Below are 26,061 nucleotides of genomic sequence, written 5' to 3'. Positions count from 1 at the left end.
TCCATCACATTTTTTTCCAGCTTATTAAAAGGTAAAAAAGGACAGTAAGTATAGGATGATCTACCTGCTTTTAGGAGTATGGCTTGGAAGCTGAATGCGTTACTTCTGCTCACATCTCACTGGCAAGGACTCAGTCTTTTGGCTGCACCTAACCACACAGAGGCTGAGAAAAATAGGATTTCACTATATGATCTGCCCAAAGAATTCTCAGGGGATTTTCTAACTAAAAAGGAGAATGGAGCATGGATGGTGATAGTGGAGCAGAGGTAATTAGTATTCTATCTACAGTATTAATATAGAAGAAGGATAGTCCCCCTATGAGAAGGTCACTGCAGTTCATTTCAAAAAAGAAAGCAATTGACAATGAGTCTTTCCAAACACATCTTTGGAATTAAACTAAATGGAAAATACATTTCTTCTGCTAGTGTGCTGAAAACAACAACAAGAAGAAACAAATATTCTCATTTCCAAGGCCTGGCACAATGCTAAGCACGTAACAGGCATTATCTCATTTATTTCTTACAACCTACATGATAGAGATATTTTTCTCTTCATTGTATAGCTGAGAAAGCTGAGGTTTGGAGGGGTTAACTGCCCAAACTCACACACCAAAAAAGTAGCAGAGGCAGATTTTAATCAGTGGCTGAGCCCACTATTTTTTTTTTTTTTTTTTTGTGGTATGCGGGCCTCTCACTGTTGTGGCCTCTCCCGTTGTGGAGCACAGGCTCCGGACGCCCAGGCTCAGCGGCCATGGCTCATGGGCCCAGCCGCTCCGCGGCATGTGGCATCTTCCCGGACCGGGGCACGAACCCCGGACTCTCCCACCAGGGAAGCCCGAACCCACTATTTTAACCCCAAAGCTACAGCCTTCCCAACATATTCTGTTACCCATATGATTTCCTTCCCCTTAGAATTAAAGGAAGATGATCATCATCCTTATTCTCTTGTTCTGAAGACACATAATAAATGGACTCTAATAGGGATCAACCCCAGTAGAATGAAAGGAATCATCGGATTCATTGCTGGATGGGTTCATTACTTTCGGTTTTCTTTTCCAGATTCATTCTCTCCCCTTCTCTAGCCTGCTCTGGGAAAACGTTACAGACTGCACCACTCAAATGCCTTTGTCCTCTGACATCAGTCAGAGGGAGGCTAGAGCAGGATATCTGAGTGAGGCAGGATACAGAGGTATTTATTTTCTTTGGTCCCTTCATTCTGAGGTGCAGTTTGAGCAGACTCTGAGTTCCTCTTGGCTTCTTTCCCACGGCTACATCTTTTGTTGGGTTCTGTAATAACAACACCTTCCTCATGAACATTAGACTCCAGTGTAGTAACAGCTTCCTGTTTTTGCCAGCACCTGGGTGCTTCATCAAACCTGTTGGTTTACTTAATGCTGTCCATGCTTCTGTAGTTGAGCCCTTCATTAAATGCCCTTCAATGAAACTCTTTGGACATCCCAGTTTCCTTCTGGGATCCTGAAAGATGCATTGGGTTATTCTTATGAATTGAACAAACAAAATTTATTTATTTATTAGACAACCCCATGACTCTTTTGCATTGTAGAACTTTATAAAAATGGGATATCTACTTTACTTCATGAACATGAACTTCACTACAGAGAAGTCTTTATAGGTAGCAACTAGGTAGGGGTGGTGCCTCAATCTTCTGATAATTTTACTGAGATAGTAATATGTAAAATAAAGTAATTTGTATTGAATGTATAAGCTTCAATGATGAGTCTTTAGTAACCTATCTGTGTCTAAACATCCTTGGATCCCATCTGGGATTAAGTCCCATTCAAGTAGGAGCTCCCTCCTATTTATGAAATTTTAATTGACATTTTGATCAACTAATTATGTTTCTCAATAACTCTCACCATATGAATCTTTCTCAAACATTTTTCCTGCTGAGTGATTAAATATCCATGTTGTCCCAGAAAAATAATCAACTCAATTTTCTTCAGCAGTGTTTTTCACTAACTCTGCTTCCTTTTTGACTCTTTAGAGTCCTAGTCGAAAGCTAGTTAAATCCCCCATAATAAAGAATACTTTAGCCATTCTACAACTTAACTGAGAACTTTTATGGTCTGGAAAGTCCTCAAATGTTGTATCACCTTTTCTTTTTAATAAGTTACACAATTCAGTCTTTCATCCCAGTGTTTTACATGAGCCCCCCCCCCCACCCTTATTACATTCTCTTTCACTTTATGGTGACATTACCCCAAAACAAAGTAAGACTCTTGTTGATTTGCATTTACCTTTTATTATTTATTGACTCTAGATGGAAAATGTTTGTAGACCAAATTTTGCGAGCTTGAAGTTGATTCTAAGTTATAAATGTTCTCAGGGAGTTGAATAATAATAATAATAAATAAATAAATAAACAACTACTATTTATTGAACTCCTATCATGTATCATACAATGTTCTAGACTCATATCATCTCGTGTCATCTTTCTAACAATGCTGTACACATTTTTATACCCAATTTACAAATAAGGAAACTGAGTCTTAAAGCGTCTTTGTCCAAGTTAAATTACTTGGTAAGGGAGGCACTAGGATTTAATCCGGAGTCTTATTCAAAAAACCTTTGGTTGCAAAAATAGGCAAGTGGGACTACATCAAACTAAAAAGCTTCTGCACAGCAAAGGAAACCTGAATATCAACATGGAGATAGCTAATATCTGTATGTGCAATTTTACATAATTTTGTATTTGAGAGAAAAGTACTTAGGCGTTTGTATTTGTTTATTTTGATTTTTTGATAATGGTGTTTGGAAACTCTTGACCTAGCAATTCTTTCCAGAGATCTAGAAGAGTGTGCTAAATCCAAGCTGGTTTATACCGATCTATTGTTTTCTTCAGCTTATAAAATATATTGCTTATGCTGTGGCCTTGTATCTTACCTATATTTCCTCCAGGGCACCAAATCAAAATACAGTACAGAATCTCATAGAAAGTTTCATTGAATATAGCTTTTCTTATCTTGAACTGGAGAAAATGGTGACCCCAAAGGGACATGCATGTATAATGTTTGGTAACCTTATTGCCCTGGAAATTAATATCCTTCCTCCTTTCTATCTCTGTGCTCAGTTAACTATCATTAAAGACAACAACTTAATCAATACTTTATGGAGAGAACTTTCCCTAACCTTCTTGAGTAGGTTAAAATCACCGTATTATATGCTTTCACAGCATCTTGTGTCAATGTCTCTTTTGTAGTATTTATGACAGATAAATTTACATTTATTTGTGTGATCTTTTGTGTAATACCATCTCCTCCAAAGCTGTGAGTCTCTTCTTTGGTAATACATATATGAGGAAAGGTTATATAAACAGTCTTATCTTTGAGAAGCTTGTCACACGTAAAATAAAGTGGCTTGTTCACATGTCATAGCTCACTGCTCAAAATTTTAAGGTGGGAAGTGGTGACTGAGAATAGAGCTAATTTCATGTTTGGAAGGTTAATGAAATAGGTCCTTTCTTGGCATATTGAAATAACTGAATAATGCGTGGTGCTGAGATAAAAAAAAAAACAAAACTGGGATGTGCTATAGCTTCTCTTTCTGTTTGGAGTCATCGCTGTGAAATCTCTCATTCGCTCAAGATTGAGAGATTCGCTCTCAATCTCTCTCATTGACCTTCTTGGGCACCTAGTCAGCAGAGAGGTGTACCCACAGATTGTCATGCTCCCCAGACGAGAAGTTGTCATTTTCCCACTAATACAGTTCTGTTGTCTCAGTGAGCAGGAAGTTTGCTGGCACAATGGAAAGAGTGTGGGTTTTGGAGTCAGCATGACCTGAATTCAAGATCTGTCCAGGCCTTGTATTGATTAACTGAAAGGCCTGGGGTACCTTCCTTATTCTCTTCAAATTTTAGTTTTTTCTTTTCTTTTTAAATTTTTATTGGACATAGCTGCTTTACAATATTGTGTTAGTTTATACTGCCAGCAAAGGGAATCAGCTGTACATATACATATATCCCCTCTTTTTTGGATTTCCTTCTCATTTAGGTCACCACACAGCACTGAGTAGAGTTCCCTGTGCTATACAGTAGGTTCTCATTAGTTATCTATTTTATACATAGTATCAACAGTATATATGTCAATCCCAATCTCCCATTTCATCCCACCCCCTGACCTTCCCCCTTGGTATCCATATGTTTATTCTCTACATTGGTGTCTCTATTTCTGCTTTGTAAACAAGATCCTCTGTACCAACTTTTTTCAGATTCCACATATATGCGTTAATATACGATATTGGTTTTTCTCTTTCTGATTTACTTCACTCTGTTTGACAGTCTCTAGGTCCATCCATGTCGCTACAAGTGACCCAGTTTCGTTCCTTTTTATGTCCAAGTAATATTCCATTGTATATATAGAATATATATATTCCACATCATATATATATATATATATATATATATATATATATATATATATATACACCACATCTTCTTTATCCATTCCTCTCTTGATGGACATTTAGGGTTGCTTCCATGGCCTGGCTATTGTAAATAGTGCTGCAGTGAACACTGTGGTGCATGTGTCTTTTTGATTTATGGTTTTCTCTGGGTATATGCCCAGTAGTGGGATTTCTGGGTCATATGGCAGTTTTATTTTTAGGTTTTTTTTTTGTGTGTGTGTGTGTGTGTGCTACGCAGGCCTCTCACTGTTGTGGCCTCTCCCGTTGCGGAGCACAGGCTCCGGACGCACAGGCTCAGCGGCCATGGCTCATGGGCCCAGCCGCTCCACGGCATGTGGGATTTTCCTGGACCAGGGCACGAACCTGTGTCCGCTGCATCGGCAGGCAGACTCTCAACCACTGCACCACCAGGGAAGCCCTATTTTTATTTTTTTAAGGAATCTCCATACAGTTCTCCATAGTGGCTGTATCAATTTACATTCCTACCAGCAGTGCATGGGGGTTCCCTTTTCTCCACACCCTCTCCAGCATTTATTGTTTGTAGATTTTTTGATATTGGCCATTTGACCAGTTTGAGGTGATACCTCGTTGTTGTTTTGGTTTGCATTTCTTTAATAATTCGTGATGTTCAGCATCTTTTCATGTGTTTGTTGGCCATCTGTATGTCTTCTTTGGAGAAATGTAGTTTTTTCATTTCAAAAATTGTAATTATAATACTTAATTCTCACTGATGGTTAAAAGAGCCAGTGTCTGTAAACCACTTAACACATCACTATTATTCATTATTTTCAGGAAGGTATTAATTTTCAGAAAAAAATGATTCTAAATTAATTGAAAAATATACTAGAAATATTTCCATAGATATCTTGTCAGTCTTGGTAAACTGTGCCAAGTAATAGAATGATTAATTAATTTCCACTTGCATGGAATTGGATGTGGGGTTATATTTTAAAAGTAACAAACTCATATGTGACATTCTTAGCCAAATACCAGCCAGGAAAATATTATTTCCTAAGAATGTTGATACTTAAGGAAATATACTCCCTTTTGTGGACACAAGAGTTTCATTATAGGCCAAGTAATCATTGGAAAGCTTTTGATAGAAAACTGCAGGGAATAAGATCTTTGGAATATGTAAATGCAGTGCAGACAGGTCAGGTTGGGAGTTACCCTGGTAAACGTCTCAAGTCTCAGGATGGGAGGGATCTAAGTTTTCCCTAAAACTTGCCGACTAGGCTGAGATCCCCATCCTGCTGCTGCTCCCCAAGAGCAGAGAGGACACCATCTGATTTCCTTGTCCTGTAAGATCTCACACTTAGGTTCAGCAAGGACAAGATCAGGTGGAGGGTGGGGATGTGGAACCCCATGGAGAAGCAAGGGGTTTTGGCTATTGTATCTGCTCAGTCGGTAGCACAGGAACCAGAGGGCTCCTCCCCAGGAAACCAGCTGAGGACTGGCCACGTGGACCTGTGGGTGGAAGCCACAGTGAGAGGTTGGAGATACTCAGCTCCCAGTTCTTTGTTAGAGAGCAGAGTTTTTTCCCATCTTAAGCACTTGGTCCACCACCTGTGCACTCGGCACCCAGGTGTCTCCAAGAGCATCGACTCTCAGGCCTTTAGTTACATTGCTTGATGTGAGCAGAGCCTGAGTTTCTCCTGAAATGTGGAATCTGCTGGATGGTGCTGATGGTACTGATGGTGCTGGAATGATTTGGCTGAGGTGCTGGAATGGTGCTGATGGTGCTGGTGGTGTACTGATGGTGCTGGAATGATTTGGCTGAGGAGAGCAAATTTCACATATCTAGGGGTAGTGTGATAGTCCTTTCCTGGCCTGTGCATGGTATTCTAAACAGTGAACTAAGGCACCCTGCTAAGGTAAGAAAAGATCTGGGAAGCAGATGTATGATAGCTGTGCTGGTACATTTATATTCTTTGGAGTCACTGAGGTACATTTTCTTTGAAGAAAAATGAGCCACATATTCTCCTTACTGCTTAGTTCACGTACCAAATTCCCTGAGGCTTCTCCCATTTTAGCTTAGCTAACTCATAAAAGAAATAGAATGTAGCGAAAGTAAAATATTACCAGTTATTGCGCTTTAGGCTTTAATGTTTTGTTTTGGTGCACTCCTTACTTTGTTCTCATGTCTGTATTCCTGGCAAAACCACCGACAAATGAAAGAATATAACTTGCCTCATAGGGCTACATGTGTTCTCTGTAACCCTGTGTATTCATTCATTGTACTTTGTTAATTTATCAAGTTGACATTCCTGATGGTGATTAAGATGATCTGAGTTATGTAAAATAAACTGAAGTAAATGAAACCCAGAACTAAAGGCTCCTGTACATCTCTGCCTGACTTGCCTACCCTTAGAAACCTCACTTAATCTTCAAGGTCCAGATCAAATGCTACCAACATCAGAAAGTCTTTTCCATAAGCAGATCTTTTTTCCTCCCTGCTAGGATCTCCTGGCTCATCTTTTCTGCATCATTAACATTTGGCAGTTATTTCCCATTCTACATTGTGGGTTACTTGGTTGTGTGTTTACATAAAAAAATTGTAATCTCCTAACACTAGGGCCTTTTTACTTTTTAAATTAGTCTTTTTGGTTTCCACCCTACCCAGCACAAAGAGAAATCCAAGAAGTATTTTTTATGTGATGGTATTTCTATTTGTCTTGTTGATTGATCAAAAATGGATTCCACACCTATTTGCCAGGGATATGATGTGAAAAAGGCAGATGTGGTCTCTGCCTTTGATTAGAAATAATAACTTTGGGGAAATGAGCTGCTGACTGGAGTGGTGAGCAGCCTTGCTGAGCATCAGAAGAGTGACCTAATACAGCTAATCTGCAAGGACTGGAAAGTGAATTACAACAGGAGAAAATCAGACTTCCATGCAGTGGATGCTTGATGCATTTTTATAAGCCTAAGCCGTGCGGCTGACAGTGTCTTGGTGCTTCGGCCAGATGTCAGACCTGAGACTCTGAGGTGGGAGAGCTGGGTTTAGGACATTGGCCCACCAGAGACCTCCCAGCCCCATGCAATATCAAATGGCGAAAGCTCACCCAGAGATCTCCATCTCAATGCTAAGACCCAGCTCCACTCAACGACCAGCAAGCTACAGTGCTGATCACCCTATGCCAAAGAACTAGCAAGACAGGAACACAACCCCATCCATTAGCAGAGAGCCTGCCTAAAATCATATTAAGTTCACAGACACCCCAAAACACACCACCAGACGCAGTCCTGCCCACCAGAAAGACAAGATCCAGCCTCATCCACCAGAACACAGGCACTCGTCCTCTCACCAGGAAGCCTACAAAACCCACTGAATCAACCTTACCCACTGCAGACAGACACCAAAAACAATGGGAACTACAAACCTGCAGCCTGTGAAAAGGAGACCCCAAACACAGTAAGGTAAGCAAAACGAGAAAACAGAGAAATATACAGCAGATGAAGCAGCAAGGTAAAAATGCACCAGACCAAACAAATGAAGAGAAAATAGGCAGTCTACCAGAAAAAGAATTCAGAGTAACAACAGTAAAGAGGATCCAAAATCTTGGAAATAGAATGGAGAAAATACAAGAAACGTTTAAAAAGGACCTAGAAAAACTAAAGAGCAAACAAACAATGATGAGAAACACAATAAATGAAATTAAAAATTCTCTAGAAGGAGTCAATAGCAGAATAACTGAGGCAGAAGAAAGGATAAGTGACCTGGAAGATTAAAATAGTGGAAATAACTACCGCAGAGTAGAATAAAAACAAAAAATGAAAAGAATTGAGGACAGTCTCAGAGACCTTTGGGACAACGTTAAATGCACCAACATTTGAATTATAGGGGTCCCAGAAGAAGAAGAGAAAAACAAAGGGACTGAGAAAATATTTGAAGAGATTATAGTTGAGAACTTCCCTAATATGGGAAAGGAAATAGTCAATCAAGTCCAGGAAGCACAGAGAGTCCCATACAGGATAAATCCAAGGAGAAACATGCCAAGACACATATTAATCAAACTATCAAAAATTAAATACAAAGAAAAAATATTAAAAGCAGCAAGGGAAAAGCAACAAATAACATACAAGGGAACCCCCGTAAGGTTAACAGCTGATCTTTCAGCAGAAACTTGGCAAGCCTAAAAGGAGTGGCAGGACATATTTAAAGTGATGAAAGGCAAAAACCTACAACCAAGATTACTCTACCCAGCAAAGATCTCATTGAGATTCAATGGAGAAATTAAAACCTTTACAAACAAGCAGAAGCTAAGAGAATTCAGCACCACCAAACCAGGTTTACAACAAACGCTAAAGGAACTTCTCTAGGCAGGAAACATAAGAGAAGGAAAAGACCTACAGTAACAAACCCAAAACAATTAAGAAAATGGTAATAGGAACATACATATCAATAATTACCTTAAATGTAAATGGAATAAATGCTCCAACGAAAAGACATAGACTGGCTGAATGGATACAAAAACAAGACCCGTATATATGTTGTCTACAAGAGACCCACATCAGACCCAGGGACACATACAGACTGAAAGTGAGGGAATGAAAAAAGATATTCTATGTGAATGGAATTCAAAAGTAAGCTGGAGTAGCAATTCTCATATCAGACAAAATAGACTTTAAAATAAAGACTAATACAAGAGACAAAGAAGGACACTACATAATGATCAACGGATCAATCCAAGAAGAAGATATAACAATTGTAAATATTTATGCACCCAACATAGGAGCACCTCAATACATAAGGCAAATGCTAGCAGCCATAAAAGGGGAAATCGACAGTAACACAGTAATAGTAGGGGACTTTAACATTCCCACTTTCATCACTGGACAGATCATCCAAAACGAAAATAAATAAGGAAACACAAGGTTTAAATGACACATTAAACAAGATGAACTTAATTGATATTTATAGGACATTCCATCCAAAAACAACAGAATACACTTTCTTCTCAAGTGCTCATGGAACATTCTCCAGGATAGATCATATCTGGGGCACAAATCAAGCCTTGGTATATTTAAGAAAATTGAAATCGTATCCAGTATCTTTTCTGTCCACAATACTATAAGACTAGATATCAATTACAGAAAAAAATCTGTAAAGAATAGAAACACATGGAGGCTAAACAATACACTACTAAAGAACAAAGAGGTCACTGAAGAAATCAAAGAGGAAATCAGAAAATACCTGGAAACAAATGACAATGAAGACACGATGACCCAAAACCTATGGGATGCAGCAAAAACAGTTCTAAGAGGGAAGTTCATAGCAATACAATCCTACATCAAGAAACAAGAAAAATCTCAAATAAGTCACCTAACCTTAAACCTAAAGCAATTAGAGAAAGAAGAATTTAAAAAACCCTAAGTTAGCAGAAGGAAAGAAATCATAAAGATCAGATCACAAATAAATGAAAAAGAAATGAAGGAAACAATAGCAAAGATCAATAAAACTAAAAGCTGGTTCTTTGAGAAGATAAACAAAATTGATAAACCATTAGCCAGACTCATCAAGAAAAAAAGGGAGAAGACTCAAATCAACAGAATTAGAAATGAAAAAGGAGAAGTAACAACTGACACTGCAGAAATACAAAGGATCATGAGAGATTACTACAAGCAACTGTATGCTAATGAAATGGACAATCTGGAAGAAATGGACAAATTCTTAGACAAGCACAACCTTCCGAGGCTGAACCAGGAAGAAATAGAAAATATAAACAGACCAATCACAAGCACTGAAATTGAAACTGTGATTAAAAATCTTCCAACAAACAAAAGCCCTGGACCAGATGGCTTCACAGGAAAATTCTATCAAACATTTAGAGAATATCTAACACCTATCCTTCTCAAACTCTTCCAAAATATAGTAGAGGGAGGAACACTCCCAAATTCATTCTACGAGGCCACCATCACCCTGATACCAAAACCAGACAAAGATGACAGAAAGAAAGAATACTAGAGCCCAATGTCACTGATGAACATAGATGCAAAAATCCTCAACAGAATACTAGGAAACAGATTCCAACAGCACATTTAAAGGATTATACACCATGATTAAGTGAGGTTTATCCCAGGAATGCAAGGATTCTTCAATATATGCAAATCAATCAATGTGATACACCATATTAACAAATTGAAGGAGAAAAACCATATGATCATCTCAATAGATGCAGAAAAAACTTTCAACAAAATTCAACACCCATTTATAATAAAAACCCTCCAGAAGTAGGCATAGAGGGAACTTAACTCAATGTAATAAAGGCCATATATGACAAACCCACAGCCAACATCATTCTCAATGGTGAAAAACTGAAACCATTTCCACTAAGATCAGGAAAAAGACAAGGTTGTCCACTCTCACCACTATTATTCAACGTAGTTTTGGAAATTTTAGCCACAGCAATCAGAGAAGAAAAAGAAATAGAAGGAATCCATATCAGAAAAGAAGTAAAACTGTCACTGTTTGCAGATGACATGATACTATACATAGAGTATCCTAAAGATGCTACCAGAAAACTACTAGAGCTAATCAATGAATTTAGTAAAGTAGCAGGATACATAATTAATGCAGAGAAATCTCTTGCATTCCTATACACTAATGATGAAAAATATGAAAGAGAAATTAAGGAAACACTCCCATTTACCATTTCAACAAAAAGAATAAAATACCTAGGAATAAACCTACCTAAGGAGACAAAAATCCTGTATACAGAAAATTATGAGACACTGATGAAAGAAATTAAAGATGATACAACAGATGGAGAGATGTACCATGTTCTTGGATTGGAAGAAGCAACATTGTGAAAGTGACTATGCTACCCAAAGCAATCTACAGATTCAGTGCAATCCCTATTAGACTACCAGTGGCATTTTTCACAGAACAAGAACAAAAAATTTCACAATTTATATGGAAACATAAAAGACCCCAAATAGCCAAAGCAATTCTTGAGAAAGAAAAACAGAGCTGGAGTAATCAGGCTCCTGGACTTCAGACTATACTACGAAGCTACAGTAATCAAGACAGTATGGTACTGGCAGAAAAACAGAAATATAGATCAATGGAACAGGATAGAAAGTCCAGAGATAAACCCATGCACCTATAGTCCACCTAATTTACAACAAAGGAGGCAAGAACGTACAATGGAAAAAAGACACCCTCTTCATTAAGTTGTGCTGGGAAAATTGGAGAGCTACATGTAAAAGAATAAAATTAGAACACTCTCTAACACCATACACAAAAATAAACTCAAAATGGATTAAAGACCTAAATGTAAGGCCAGACACTATAAAACTCTTAGAGGAAAACTTAGGAAGAACACTCTATGATATAAATCACAGCAAGATCCTATTTTACCCACCTCCTAGAGTGATGCAAATACAAACAAAAATAAACAAATGGGACCTAATGAAACTTAAAAGTTTGCACAGCAAAGGAAAGCACAAATAAGACGAAAAGACAACCCTCAGAATGGGAGAAAATGTTTGCAAACAGAGCAACTGACAAAGGATTAATCTCCAAAATATACAAGCAGCTTATGCCGCTCAATATCAGAAAAACAAACAATCCAATCCAAAAATGGGCAGAAGACCTAAATAGACATTTCTCCAAAGAAGATATACAGATTGCCAACAAACACATGAAAGGATGCTCAACATCACTAATCATTAGAGAAATGCAAATCAAAACTACAATGAGATATCACCTCACACCAGTCAGAATGGCCATCATCAAAAAATCTAGAAACAATAAATGCTGGAGAGGGTGTGGAGAAAAGGGAACCCTCCTTCACTGTTGGTGGGAATGTAAATTGATACAGCCACTATGGAGAACAGTATGGAGGTTCCTTAAAAAACTGAAAATAGAACTACCATACGACCCAGCATTACCACTCACGGGCATATACCCTGAGAAAACCATAATTCAAAGAGTCATGTACCATAATGTTCATTGCAGCTCTATTTACAATAGCTAGCACATGGGAGCAACCTAATTGTTCATTGACAGATGAATGGATAAAGAAGATGTGGCACATATATACAATGGAATATTACTCAGCCATAATAAGAAACGGAATTGATTTATTTGTAGTGAGGTGGTTGGACCTAGAGTCTGTAATACAGAGTGAATTAAGTCAGAAAGAGAAAAACAAATACCGAATGCTAACACATATATATGGCATCTAAAAAAAAAAAAGTTTCTGAAGGACCTAGGGGCAGGACAGGAGTAAAGACGCAGATGTAGAGAATGGACTTCAGGACATGGGGAGGGGGAAGGGCAAGCTGGGACGAAGTGAGAGAGTGGCATGAACATATATACACTACCAAATGTAAAATAGATAGCTAGTGGGAAGCAGCCACATAACACAGAGAGATTAGCTTGGTGCTTTGTGACCACCTAGAGGGGGTGAGATAGGGAGGGTTGAGAGGGAGATGCAAGAGGGAGGAGATATGGGGATACATGTATACCTATAGCTGAGTCACTTTGTTATACAGTAGAAACTTACATACCACTGTAAAGCAATTATACCTCAATAAAGATGTTATAGAAGAAAAAAAAAAAAAGAACCAGACCATGCTGGCACCCTAATCTTGGACTTCCCACCTCTAGAACTGTGAAAAATAAATGTCTGTTTTCTTTAAAAGAAAAAAAAAGAGAAAGAATAACTTCTTCCTTCTATGGCCTCTATGGCTGCATGTTGAGAAGTAGAGTGGGAGAAGGTAAGAAGAGTCTGGAAAGGAAAGGAAAATGGGGTAGTTCAAAGAAACATGATTAGTTTGTTGGAAAGGGCGTACATCATCCCAGTTCTCATTTTCACAGTAAAGTTGTTTTTTTTAAAAAAACATCTTTATTGAAGTATAATTGCATTAGAATGGTGTGTTAGTTTCTGCTTTATAACAAAGTGAATCAGCTATACATATACATATATCCCCATATCTCCTCCCTCTTGCATTTGTAGGTAAAGTTCACTTTTTTTCTTTTTTTTTTTTGCGGTACGTGGGCCTCTCACTGTTGTGGCCTCTCCCGCTGCGGAGCACAGGCTCCGAACGCACAGGCTCAGCGGCCATGGCTCAGCCGCTCCGCGGTATGCGGGATCTTCCCGGACCGGGGCACGAACCCGCATCCCCTGCATTGGCAGGCAGACTCTCAACCACTGCACCACCAGGGAAGCCCAGGTTCTCATTTTTAAGTAGAGTCTTACTCCATTGACTCTGGAGTAATTCCCCTGTCTGTGTTCAAATTCCCACTCTGCTTTCTCTCTGGGTGACCTTGCAATTGTTATTTAATCTCACAGAGGCTCAATTTCTACCATTAAGTGAGCCTAGCACATCAGATTAGATGATGTTGGATGCCTGGCTCCTAATATATGCTTAATTACTGTGGGTGGTTATTACTTTTATTATTATTATCATTATTATTAGCTGCTGTTATCTTAATAGCATTAAGGAGGGCATGTCCTCAAGGACATGGATTCTAAGGATTCTGAGTGGGGCATGTCCAGGACTGCCTGGAATAGGGCAGAGGCAGCCCAGGCTGGGGATTTGCTCAGAGGCTTCCTTTCCCAGGTGGCTGGCTTAGGCTCCCTGAACAGCTCTGAAGGGTGTGCTGGAACCTTCCATCTCTGGACTTCGTCTGACAGGCATGGATGGACTTCCCAGTACTCACCTTCTGCTGGCAGTCCTCCTTTTGCCCACAATTAGCCTTACTAGATGGGAGAGTATGTGAAAGGAGAGAGAAATTTCCTCTCCTCTTTGGCCTCCTGGTTCTGAGTTTACTTAGATCTGAAGGGAAAAATCCTGTTCAGTATTTTGTGAGTTAAACTTTCCTGGCTAGAACTTTGTTTTCTCAAATACTAACAAAATGGATTTTCTTTCTCCCCTACCCTCTCTTGTTAATAGGGTGCTGAGAAAATTTTGTCAATGAATGAATCAGGAGAACTGCAAGACCTCTTAACCAAAATTGAGGTAATTGTGCTTTTAGCAACTTATTTTTAGTAATCAAAACATTCAACACACTCTGATTGTAATTGAGTTTTCCTAATTGAATTTTTCTCTGTGTTCTTACAAATATATAACAGGATACATGTGGCGGTTTTAATTTGCTACGACCTACGGTGAGGTTTCCTCCAGCTAGAGTGACTTTAGTGTTAGTGTCTAACAACCTCGTAGTATTAGGTGAAAATTCCAGTCGGCTTTATTAGAGCCTAATTCTCTGTTATAGAGATGTTGATGAGGTGTTTCATGTCAGGCCGTTATCTTGAAGCACATATAAAATTTTTTATTTAAATTATTATATTTTTCCTACAGACCAGCTCATCATTTCTAAAGATTAGAGAAAAAGTTATTTCTCCAAAAGTGCACCTTTTAATTTTGTTCCTATATTTATAATGACAACATCTGAGAAATACTTATTCAAATATATGATGTATCAAATGAATATGCAACCAGGAAACCCTTAATACCTCTCTGCTCCAGTATTTTATCAGCCTACTTCTCTCTATATGTAGGATAAAATATATATATATATATATATATATATATATATATATATTAGTCTAAACTGGGACAGCTTGAGAGTGAAAAGGGTGCATTAATAATTATTCTGTGGCAGTGAACCTGAACCCAGACTTTCCCAGGGGAACTATGCAATATGGTTACATGGTATCTATTGTGCCACGCCAGCTCTTTTGGTCCAATCTCCTTTGCTGACCTCATTTCTGATTCTCTACCATTCCTTCCACTTCGTGGTTTTTTACCACCATTCCTTTGTGCAAGCCTGCTATTGTTCCATTTCCTCATTCCCCTTCACCATCTTCAAGGCCCATCTGCAGTATCACCTCTTCCCCACATCATTCCTGATCTCTCACACCTTTGCATTCCTGTATCCCTCTTTTTCTTAGGTGCTTATCAAAGTCTTTTAATTTTTGTATTACTTGTCTTTGGGCATTTAATTCATGTCCCAAATGAACTATATACTACTTGGTGTTAGGAATCATGTTTTATTCATATAGTAATTTTACCGAGAAAGACAAACACAATGAGGGTGTGTACTTGATAATCTAAAATTCCTCTCAGCTCTAAAATCTGTATGGGTGGGTTCATTTCTTTCCTTTTGTCCCTGTACTCTACTCTAACTCCATGAAACCATCAATTTGGGTTAATATGTATGTTTTATTTAAGTGATTTAACTTGGTTAATATGTATTATTATTTTCTCTGCACATTTTTACTCTTACAAATGATGTCATGTAATGTACCTAATTGTGTTTCAAATTATTTTCTTAGGCACTATGCTTCTAAGAACCATCGATATTGCTATGCGAACCTTTAATCCATTTCTTCTAACTGCTGTGTACTTTCCCACAACATCACTGTTGAATAGAACTTCCTTTGATGATGGAACTCTTTTATATCTGTACTATCCAAAACAGTAGTCACTGGCTGCATGTGGCTGTTGAGCGCTTAGAATGTAGCTAGTGCGACTGAAGAACTGAATTTTTAATTTTATTTAACTTTACTTGATTTAAGTTTAAATTCAAGTCAAGTAAAATTAAATACAAATTTTAAAATAAATAAACTAATTAACCATATCCGACTGATGGCTCCTACTTTGGACAATGCAGCTGCATGGAGCCCACCCAGTATTTTTTATCTACTCATTTTTTCCACTGATGTACTCTAACTTCTCCCTCAAACAAACAGTGCTGCAAGGAGCAACCTTGACCATGTTTGCTTGTGGATTTCTCTGAGAGTAGGAATCGCTGGGTAATAGCTTATGCATATCCCCAGTTTTTCAGGTAGTGCCAGATGGCTCTCCATGATGCTTGCAGCATCCAACACTCCCTCCTGTGGAGAAAGCGGTTTCGTATGTTCCCACATTCCTGGCAATGTTTTACATCGTTCTCCAATTTTCTGTTGTCTAATTTTTGCCAGGGTAGTAGGTATAGAGAGATATTGCCTTATCATTTTAATTAATGTTTTTCTGATAACCATTGAGTTTGGGCATTTCCTTGTATGCTTGTTAAATTTTTAAATTTCTTCTTCTGTAAGTTGTGTATTCTTATCCTTGCCCATGAAAAGTGTTGGAATTGTCTTTTTTGTTGTTGTTGATTCTCAGAAGATCCTTCTATATTCTAGATATTAACTTTTTTTTTTTTTTTGCGGTACGCGGGCCCCTCACTGTTGCGGCCTCTCCCACTGCGGAGCACAGGCTCTGGATGCGCAGGCTCAGTGGCCATGGCTCACGGGCCCAGCCACTCCACAGCATGTGGGATCTTCCCGGACTGGGGCATGAACCCATGTCCCCTGCATCGGCAGGCAGACTCTCAACCACTGAGCCACCAGGGAAGCCCCCTGTGCCAATTTTTTATTATAGTAAATCCCCATATGTACCTGGGTCTTTGTCTGAGCTTTCTAATCCGTTCCATTGTTCCTATTGTATCAATATCCTACTGTTGTTATTTCTGTGATTTAAAAGCATCTTTTAGAGTCTTATAAAGTGAATGTCCCTCATTACTCTTCTTTTTAAAGGTTGACGATTGACTTAGCTTTTCATAGACTTTATTCTTTTGAGTCTATAATTTCTTAATTCTGCAACTTGATTAACACCGCCATGCTATATATTAACATAACCTCTCTCTTTCTCTCAACTCAAAGAATTTTGAAAGAGGATTTTATGCTCTTCATTAAGTCTGTCTCAATTCTACAGATGACATAAATAAGCCAGAAACATTTAAAACTATTCTTAATGTTGAAATATATACAATAGTATGGTACTGGCTTCTACCGTTCATAGGATTTATAAGGTGTTATAACTCTGTTGGGCTGCTTTGTCCATATAACAAAACTGGTAGAGAATTTGCAGCCATCCAGAAAGCCCTGAACTCTGCCTGTGAGGGGCCTGGGGTTTAAGGCAAACTCACCCAGGCAAAGAGACTGGCCTTGGAGAAGCAGTTGGAAGAACCAGGAAAAGTGGATAAAGGACAAGATTCAGATCCAAACCCATTCCATTCTTCTGGTTGGCTTTTGGCAATGAAACAGGAGTTTAATATTCCTGAGGTAGGAAACATTGGAGTCCTTACTAAGTAGCAAGTAATATTCTTGGTATTATACGTATTAAGTTATTGAAACGTTACAATAACTCTGCAAGGTGGGTTCTATTATTATCCTTGTTTTACAGACAAGAGAATGGAGGCACAGAGGATTAAATCACTTGCTCCAGACCTTACAAATAGTGTTTGATTCATGATTTTAATGAGCCTGACTCCATAATCTTAACCATGAATCTATGCGGCCATCACTCTCAAATTAAGTGTCATGTAGGTATCTGGGAAATCTGATCAAATGTGGCAGGACGCAAGGCCCAGATGAGAAGTTTACTGGGAGGTAGGCAGAGTACTAGGTCCAGGAAACAGACTGAATTTTAACTTGGATCTTATGCTAGTGTGGCATTGTGGAAGAGGGGGAAATTGGCAATAACTTCGGAGAGAAACCAGACAGCTCCTACTAAGTTCTAATTTGCTGTTACTTGGGTGCTGCATAATTCATCACCCTGGTCTTTGTAATTCAGGCCCCAGTTTTCAGCAGTTACCCCAGTAATGAAGAGGAAAGAGGCTTAGCATCTGCAGTTGGGTCATCAGAAACGGTGTCAGCAAATCAAATTTCAAGTTTTCTGGCCCAAGAATTCTAGCATACTTCCCATCTAAGTGAAAATTGCTCGGGGAACCTGAGGGGGCCTGATTCGCTGATGAAGACTTGTCAGTGGCCTCAAATATGAGGAGCTGGCCAAAAGCAGCAGAAGCAAGTGAAATATGGCAATAGCTGGTATGAGACTTGGATTTAATAAGGCTACCTGAACCAGTGGGTGTTCTGCTCCTGGGACAGTTTGCAGGGAATCTTCCCAGTAACATATGAGCTCCGCGTGGACACAGATTCTTGCCTACTTTGTTCTGTTCTTTACCTCTAGCGCCTAGAACAGGAATTGGAAAATAATGGGCACTCAATAATTATTTGTTGAGTGAATAGATGAATGAATCCTCTTTCATCCAAGGTTTTTTTTTTGTCTGTTTTGTTTTTTGTTTGTTTGTTTTTGAGAAGGCAAAGCAGTTAATCAATGAAAAAGAAGAGAAAAAGAATTATTTTATGTAAGAGAGCACTTGGGTGAAAAAGATGAATAAAATCACCATTGGGGGGTAAAATTTATTTATATATTTATGTATTTACTTATATAAATAAACAGGCTAAAGGTCAAAAGCGAAGAGATGTCTAAGGATTTCCCCCAAACAATAACCGAGATGGATAGCTGATCCTGATGTTTCCCACACAGAGGAAGTCAGGGCATCCCTGAGATGATTAGCAATCACCTTGTTATGGCAGGTACTGGATTAAAGATCTCAGATGGTAGAGAAGCTCTAAGTAAGCTTCTGCCTTGCTGTTTTTTTTAAAGATATGAGCAAACATTTTGTTGTCGTTGCTGGTGAGATTGCCAAAATAGTGTCTACTTTTGTACATTTTTCCTTGTAAAGCCTGATTTGTTATTTATGAAGAACAGAGGTAAGATTCCCAGCTATACACTGAGGATGCTGGAAGTGGCACAGGCTGTCTGTACAAGGCATTGGAGCTATCAAAGACTGGCCTGACCCTCCCTGGAGAAGCACCATTCCGGGTGATGTTGCTTCTCTGTGGGGTGGATGGCCGCAGCATGTTCAGAGACTACAGCAGCAGAGTACCACCTACTCACCTGGGAAATCAGGCCAAGTGCTCTGGCTGCCTCTCTCTGGAATTGGAACATCTTTTTAAGTAGGGTTGTGGCAGTACATCCCATTGGGTCAAGAATCAGACTCGTCCATCTGGCTTATGCATTCGGGAATATAAGCAACAAATTTCCTCTGTGTCAGCATTTTGTTCAGGGGCTTCTTTCCCAGCTCTGCAAATTGAGAATGCTAGGAACTCTAATTATCAGGAACGATTCTGTTTATTAAGAGCTAGGTCAGACAGAGAGTCGTTTATTAGGCACTTAACAAGAATTTGCTGAATTAAATTATTGAATATAGTTTAAAACAAAATACATAGAAAAAGGTGAGTCATCCAGAGATGATTATATGCCAAGTGTTCACTCTTTGATAATCTGTTACATGGAGTGAGTCTGCTTCATAGACAAGCTGGATGATGGGGTTTATGGTCGTGGAGACTCAGATAAGTTGCTTCCTCTTTGGTAAAATACTTAAGAGATTTTCTAGCTCTCCTAAAATAAGGTTAGATGATCTGAGTTCAGAAATAAGAAGTGCATTCATTTCCTGATCTTGAAGAAAACACAGAAGACCCTTGATCTTAGCATCCTGTTCCTATGTTATATAACAGCAAAAACTCTTTATATTTATGAAATTTGAGTTTGTGCTACAAAGGAAACCCATTTGACAATCATTCATGAACTCCCCCCTTGTCCCCTTGGTCCTTTGTTAGAGACTAGGGAATGCTTGGGGGCTTCAGTTCAGATGACTGCAGTATGGAGTGGACGTATTCGAAGACCACAGATAAATTTCCTAAAATAAAATTAATATATGAATACAAAAAGCTACATCATCATTTTTAAATGGAATCACAAATAGACCAAGGCCATCCTCAAATAATGTCGTCAGAATCTCTGCAACACTATGATGAGATCTGCCTTTTACTCAAAGGGTTGTTGAGAAGATTTAATGAGTGAATCATGTAAAGTGAATAGAACATTGCCTGGTATGTAGTAACCACTCAATAAGATTTGTCATTATTAATCATTATTTCACTAATAAATCCTTATTTGTAGCTGAGAGCTACTACTAAGAGAACAGGGAGGTCTCTGGTTCACTGCTATATCCCCTACACCTTGTACAGTTCCTGGCAATGTGGACTAATTTGTGGAATGAGACCACTGAGTTTTATTTTTTTAAATTCCCTTGCCAAGAATATATGAACAGAAAGAGGTAAAAGGGAGGATGATTTTGCACTCCTTTTTTCTTGAATTCCACCCCCAAGGGACATGCCTCTACCCAAACCACTATTCAGAAAAGGGGCACTCTGTAGATTTAGTTCTCTTACTAGGTGCTATTATCAGCCAAGTCTGCATGGTTTCAAGCTTTGCTGGGCTCCAGGACACTGAAGAGCTACCCTAGATTTCTTAATTGCTTGAAGGTCAAAGTGTCTCTCCTTAACCTCTTCATTGAAAGTGGAAGTCTGTTTTGTTACTACCAATAATGACTATTGTTAACTTCAGTTATTCCTGCTTCCTCCAACCTGGAACACTGTTCAAATTTGGGGAATTTTTTAGCTCTTTTTCCATCTTGCACTGAGGGCAAAGCTGTCTACTGAGGTATTGGACTTAGGACACAGGAACATGTAGTATAAGCCAGCTCTTTCTCATTGTTGGAACTCTTTTAAGTTGGAACCGGAGTTCCAATATAACAAAAGCGCTCTTTGAAGGAGATGGCTAGGAATGACTGAATTATTTACTATTATTAGAAGAACAAGTGGAATAGCTTATACTGGGTGATGTAACAGGAATAGGATTTCTGGAGGCTAGTGGAACACTGGGGGAGCCTTAGTGGGTCCCCTCAAGACCCACTCCCACCCCCACCCCACTTCTGCTTCATTTGCAGCATTTATCCTTTTAACTGTTTTATGTTTTGGGAATCCCATGTAATATATTATTTGGGAAAAAATGGATGTAAGTAAAGGTTGAAAACTACTCTTAAAGAGGAAAGGGCATGCATATAGTTCTTGAAGAGAGTTCTCTAATTTCTAATTTTCAAATTCCACTGTGACCTGAACATTTTTTTTAACTCATTAAGAGACTTTGTTTCATCATTTGTGAAATGAGATAGTCTCTATTACATCAGGTTCGTGTGAGAATTGGGTATAGACACTACATCCTGTGTAAGCTATCCCTTTCCTCTCCCAAGTTTATGGCTGAAACAGCTAATTTTTTCTGAGTGGTAGTGGCCTCAGAATCTTTCCATTACTGTGCTCCAAGACATCAGAATTTGCACGTGAATTGAAACACATTTACTCTCCCTTTCTTACAGTGGTAACACTTTAGACCAGAAGACTAAATATAGAAGTGTTTAAATAAAATGACTCTATGAATGGTAGAAAATGGTTGTGTCATGTGACCACAAGCAATTTAACTTGAGGCAGCAGTTAATAAAAATCTCTTCAAATAAGGATTTATTAGTGAAATAATAACTAATCATGTCTTGTTAAGTAGCTACAATGTGCCAGGCAATATTCTATTCACTTTACATGAATTAACTCATTAAATTGTTGAGACAATTTAATGAGTGAATTAAAGTAAAAGACATATCTTTAAAGTAAAAGACATATCTTTAAAGTAAAAGACATATCTCATCATGGCATTGCACAGATTCTGACATTGTTTTATTTTATTTATTTATTTTTTTCTTATCATTATTCTATTACTTCCTGTTCTTGATCAGTTGAATCAACTGATTTTACCATCTTACAAATATAAAATTAACAGATGTTTTAGAATACAAAGAAATAACCATCGTAACTGAAGTGACCATCTGTAATGGTTAATGACTCTTCCATGGACTTTTCCCATTTGGAAAGCTTGAAGGCAAAGAAAGATATACTAGATCCAGTTTGTTTAAAGTATGGACTACAGCACTGAGTAATCTAATGAAAAGTTCTGTCTCTAAATTTCAAATTGACAGCCAAATTTAAACTGAGTTTGAGACAACAGAGCTTGACAATTTCTGGTATGTTCATTGTGCTGGTAAACACACGGCTGGAGATTCCTGGGGAGAAACTCTGTGACCACCAGTTTGCAAGTGATGATGTTATTTTAGAATGGTCTATTTGTGATTCTCTCTAAAAAGAACAATGTGGCTTTTAGTATTTATATATTAACTTCATTTTAGAAAATTTATTTTTTCTGAACTGTGGAGAAACTTTAAGAAAGAGCAGACTCATTATATATTTAACATTTGATATTTTGACCCTTTGAAAGTAATTTTTGTAAATCATGTTCCAGGCCCATGACATAAGATAATGTTACCAAACCAAACCTGGGTCCACTCACCCATGCAGTAAAGCCAATCTACTGATGCTGGGGTGTGGAGGAAAGTACAACGTTTATCGTAAGGTGCCCAACATGGGGCCAAGCAAGGAGTATGGGCAGCTCATGCTCAAAAGATCCAAACTCCCCAGTGGACTTCAGGGAAGGGTTTTTAAAGACAAAGTGAGGGAGAGGGTCACAGAGTGCCTGATCAGCTCGTGAACATCCTCCTGTTTGGTTGGTGGTGAGGTAACAGGGTGGTATTTTGGGAGTTAACATCATCAACCTTCTGGTTCCAACCTGTTTGGAGTCTACATACTGGAGGTCAGCATGCAGTTAACGTCTTCCACCTCGTTGGCAGTGGGGGGTCTTAGTATCTGCAAAACAACTCCAGGATATGGCTCAGGATATTATCTTTAGCCCTTGAGGAGGAACTAAAGGTCCTTGACTTTGTTTTATGGCTAGACTATTATTATTTTGTCTTGCCTAACTGTTTTCATTTGTTTCTGCATTTTCTCACTTCTCTGATTAAATTTGCTCTTTGGAACTCAGGGAAGGCCTAGGAGGCTAAAGCTTTTCTATAAACAAGAGCCAGGGGATGGGGTGGGGAGGTGTCTGTCCCCAGGAAGGTTCTGCAGGGTCCTGCTCAGTTTCAATAATTTTTAATTGTGTTGCATTGCGTTATCATTTTGGGTTCTCTGTGTTTAGAGCCTGGTGTTTGGAGTGAGTGACATAGCTGGTGAATGAACCTAGGAAGCTTCCTAATGCTCACATGTATTCTAGCTTTGTTGTTCTTTGCTTGCCATTGCAAATATATTTTATGGGAAAACCATAGGCTATTCAAGAATTTGAAAATATTGAAACATGTTTATACTGGTTGTTAAGATATTAAAATAATTTATACTGGTTGGTAAATAGCTGCTGCCCCAAGACTCCCAAGCAGCTCTCCTCTTCCCTGTCAGCAACTCCCCTGTGAGGATTGCCAGGTACAATATAGGATGTCCACTTACATTTAAACCTGTAGTAAATTATGAATAATTTTTTTAGTTTAAGCATGTCCCATAAAATATTTGGCACATACTTATATAAAAATTTATCTGTGGTCTGTCAGAAATTCAAATTAACTGGGCATCCCAATTTTTTAAATTGCAAAATCTGATGATCTCACTCTACTTGGAATCCAGTCCTATTTACAATCCAGCACTAATGGGTGAAGTCCTGGATTCAGGGCCCTATTAGTCCTTTCTGACTAGTTGGTGTTCTTTCGTACAAGTCATTAAATATTTTTAACATACTCTCTGGCATGGCTTTAATGCATGTCAATGGCCTATCTGCTGTATCATATTCTTTCTAAAATTTGATAAGAATAGCATTACTTACTAATTCTCTATGTTTTGCTTTTAGACTACACTCTTTCTTCACTGTTTTTGTTTTTACTGAAAGTTTTTTTTTCTAAAGACATTTTTATATCATGCAAAATTGTAAGTCTGGTACACCATTTTTTGGTCAACCTTGCACAAAGAAATGACAAAAACCCAGTTACAAAGAAACAAAATTACTACATACAATCTAACTTTTTAGAAGAGCTTTGGGTATCTACAATCTTGACAACGTTCCTTGCTTGTGTCATTCAGACTGGCAATCACTGCTTTCCATCAAAGTAATTCTGTGTTACTAAAAATAAGATATTCCATGGATTTTGCCATCTTGATATAATAGCAAAGTCAAATGGTAACTGTAAACAAATCTTACTATATACAGAATACGCATCTCTGAAGAGTGGTCTGGGAATATATAAATTTTAAAGCAATCATATCCTTAATGTTTGTTTCCCAAAGTACATTCCACAGGGTACTGATTATGAGAAAATTATAGTTGTTTTCTGGGAAAAGGTTTCTTGCCAGGGACATGGTAGATTAAACCTAGTTAATCGGTTACCTTTTCAGTTGGATTTTTTGGAGACTTTATTAAGTACAGTTGTGAACTTCCAGGGAAAATCTGTATGTATGTCTAAGTATGTAAGGTATGTTTGAGTGTGCTTGTGTGTGTGCGTGTGTGTGTCTGTGTCTACATTTCCCAAGCTTACTTTAGCAATTACTCTTGTCACAAAGGTGGGCTTTCAAACATTGCTGCAAATTCCTATTTTGCAAGTCAGAAGCTTGGTATTAACTCACGTTCTCTTTGTATTCATTCTGTAATCGATCCTAATCTCCCCCCAGCAAATGGGTGCCACTAGTAGACTCCAGTAAAGGTCACATGCTCAAAAAAGCAAATAGAAATACATATGGATAATTTTCAAAATATCCTTAACATCCTTGCTAGTTAATTTCATTATACTTTCATGTGTACTTTATTTTTACTTGAGGTAGAAAGGCTGATAGCTACTGTGGGTAATTTTACAGACTTGGATAAATGTCTTAAGATTTCTATGCCTGTTTCTTTCAATATAAAATGAGGATAATGGTGCTTGAATTAGCTGCTTTACAGAAGAAGGTGTCAGTGTGTGTGAAGGGTGGGATGAGGGAAGACTCTATATAGTCATGCATTTGAAAGTGCTTTTAAAAATACAAAGCATTATTCACACGTGCAGTATGATGATGGATCTTCAGTTGACAGTGGCTCATCCACTCCAGCTTTTAGTTTTCTGATTTTCCATACTCACTATTAGTCCTACTATTCTATAAACAAAGATATAAAACTGTGACGTGATACTAAAGGGAAAGTTACAGTATTTTCCTTTAATGCAAATGACCATTTCCTGAACTGCTTGATTTGTAAATATGTGCTTTCATAGGATGGATTTCTGGAAGTGTGTGCCCTTTCACCTAAAAGGTACCAGCCCTTACACACCAAGGTTATGCTATTGATGGCCGTCAATGAGATAATGAAGGAAACTTCAGTTAGTGTATCCCCTGCGTCTATTGTATATCAATGGTAGGTGATTTCAGGTCCCCAGCCATATTATGCTGGTATTGTTTTATGACCATCCACAGTACAGAAAGACAGGAGGGCTGATGGAGTTGTTGTGCTAACACATGTTCTATCCTCTCTTGTCCCCCTGCCACCTATCCAGAGAGTGCAGCATCCACACGAGTGTCCCTCCTGTGGAGGCTTCGGCTTTCTTCCGTGCTCCATCTGCCACGGGAGCAAAATGTCAGTGTTTCGAAACTGCTTTACGGACTCTTTCAAGGCCCTGAAGTGCACGGCTTGCAACGAGAATGGCCTTCAGCGCTGTAAGAGCTGTGTTGGTTAAACAGAGCTCCCACCCATGGGGTGCCTGGTTTCATTGACTGAAAGCAATAATTTGGTTTATACTTTTTTTAAAAAAATGGCTATGTTTCTGGATTAATCAATAAACTTTGTTTATTAGAATTTCCTTTGTTTGGAGCTTTTGCTGTGACCACTTTCATTGTTGTTTTAAATAAATGTTTATTCAACCGCTACTATGTGCCAAGCCCTGTGCTAGACCCTGGTTTCTAATTGGAATTAATGGAGGGCCTGATAAAATTCCAAGATATCCAAAGTCTGGTTCTTTATATGTGTTTGATTTTCTAAAGAAAATATACAATGTATCCAATGG

At 38.4% G+C, this 26,061-nt stretch overlaps 1 protein-coding gene across 3 annotated transcripts in view; it reads left to right on the top strand.

Annotated features, from left to right (window-relative positions):
* The window catches only part of GRXCR1 (glutaredoxin and cysteine rich domain containing 1), a 305,037-nt gene extending 279,181 nt beyond the window's left edge, over positions 1-25,856 (top strand). For 2 of the 3 annotated variants that reach the window (XR_009540343.1, XR_009540342.1), the window contains 2 exons: positions 14,328-14,393; positions 25,276-25,698. Coding sequence is in view for 1 of the 3 variants with exons in the window: in XM_060148267.1 (XP_060004250.1) it covers positions 14,328-14,393; positions 25,555-25,734 (246 nt within the window). In the remaining 2 variants the exon portion in view is untranslated. Of the gene's footprint in view, positions 1-14,327; positions 14,394-25,275 lie in introns of all 3 variants that reach the window. The other variant, XM_060148267.1, reaches the window with a different exon arrangement.
* Positions 25,857-26,061: the final 205 nt, after the last annotated feature.

This window comes from Lagenorhynchus albirostris, chromosome 4 (assembly GCF_949774975.1).
Source record: "Lagenorhynchus albirostris chromosome 4, mLagAlb1.1, whole genome shotgun sequence".
Taxonomy (NCBI): domain Eukaryota; kingdom Metazoa; phylum Chordata; class Mammalia; order Artiodactyla; family Delphinidae; genus Lagenorhynchus; species Lagenorhynchus albirostris.
This window is presented reverse-complemented; position numbering and strand designations above follow the sequence as displayed.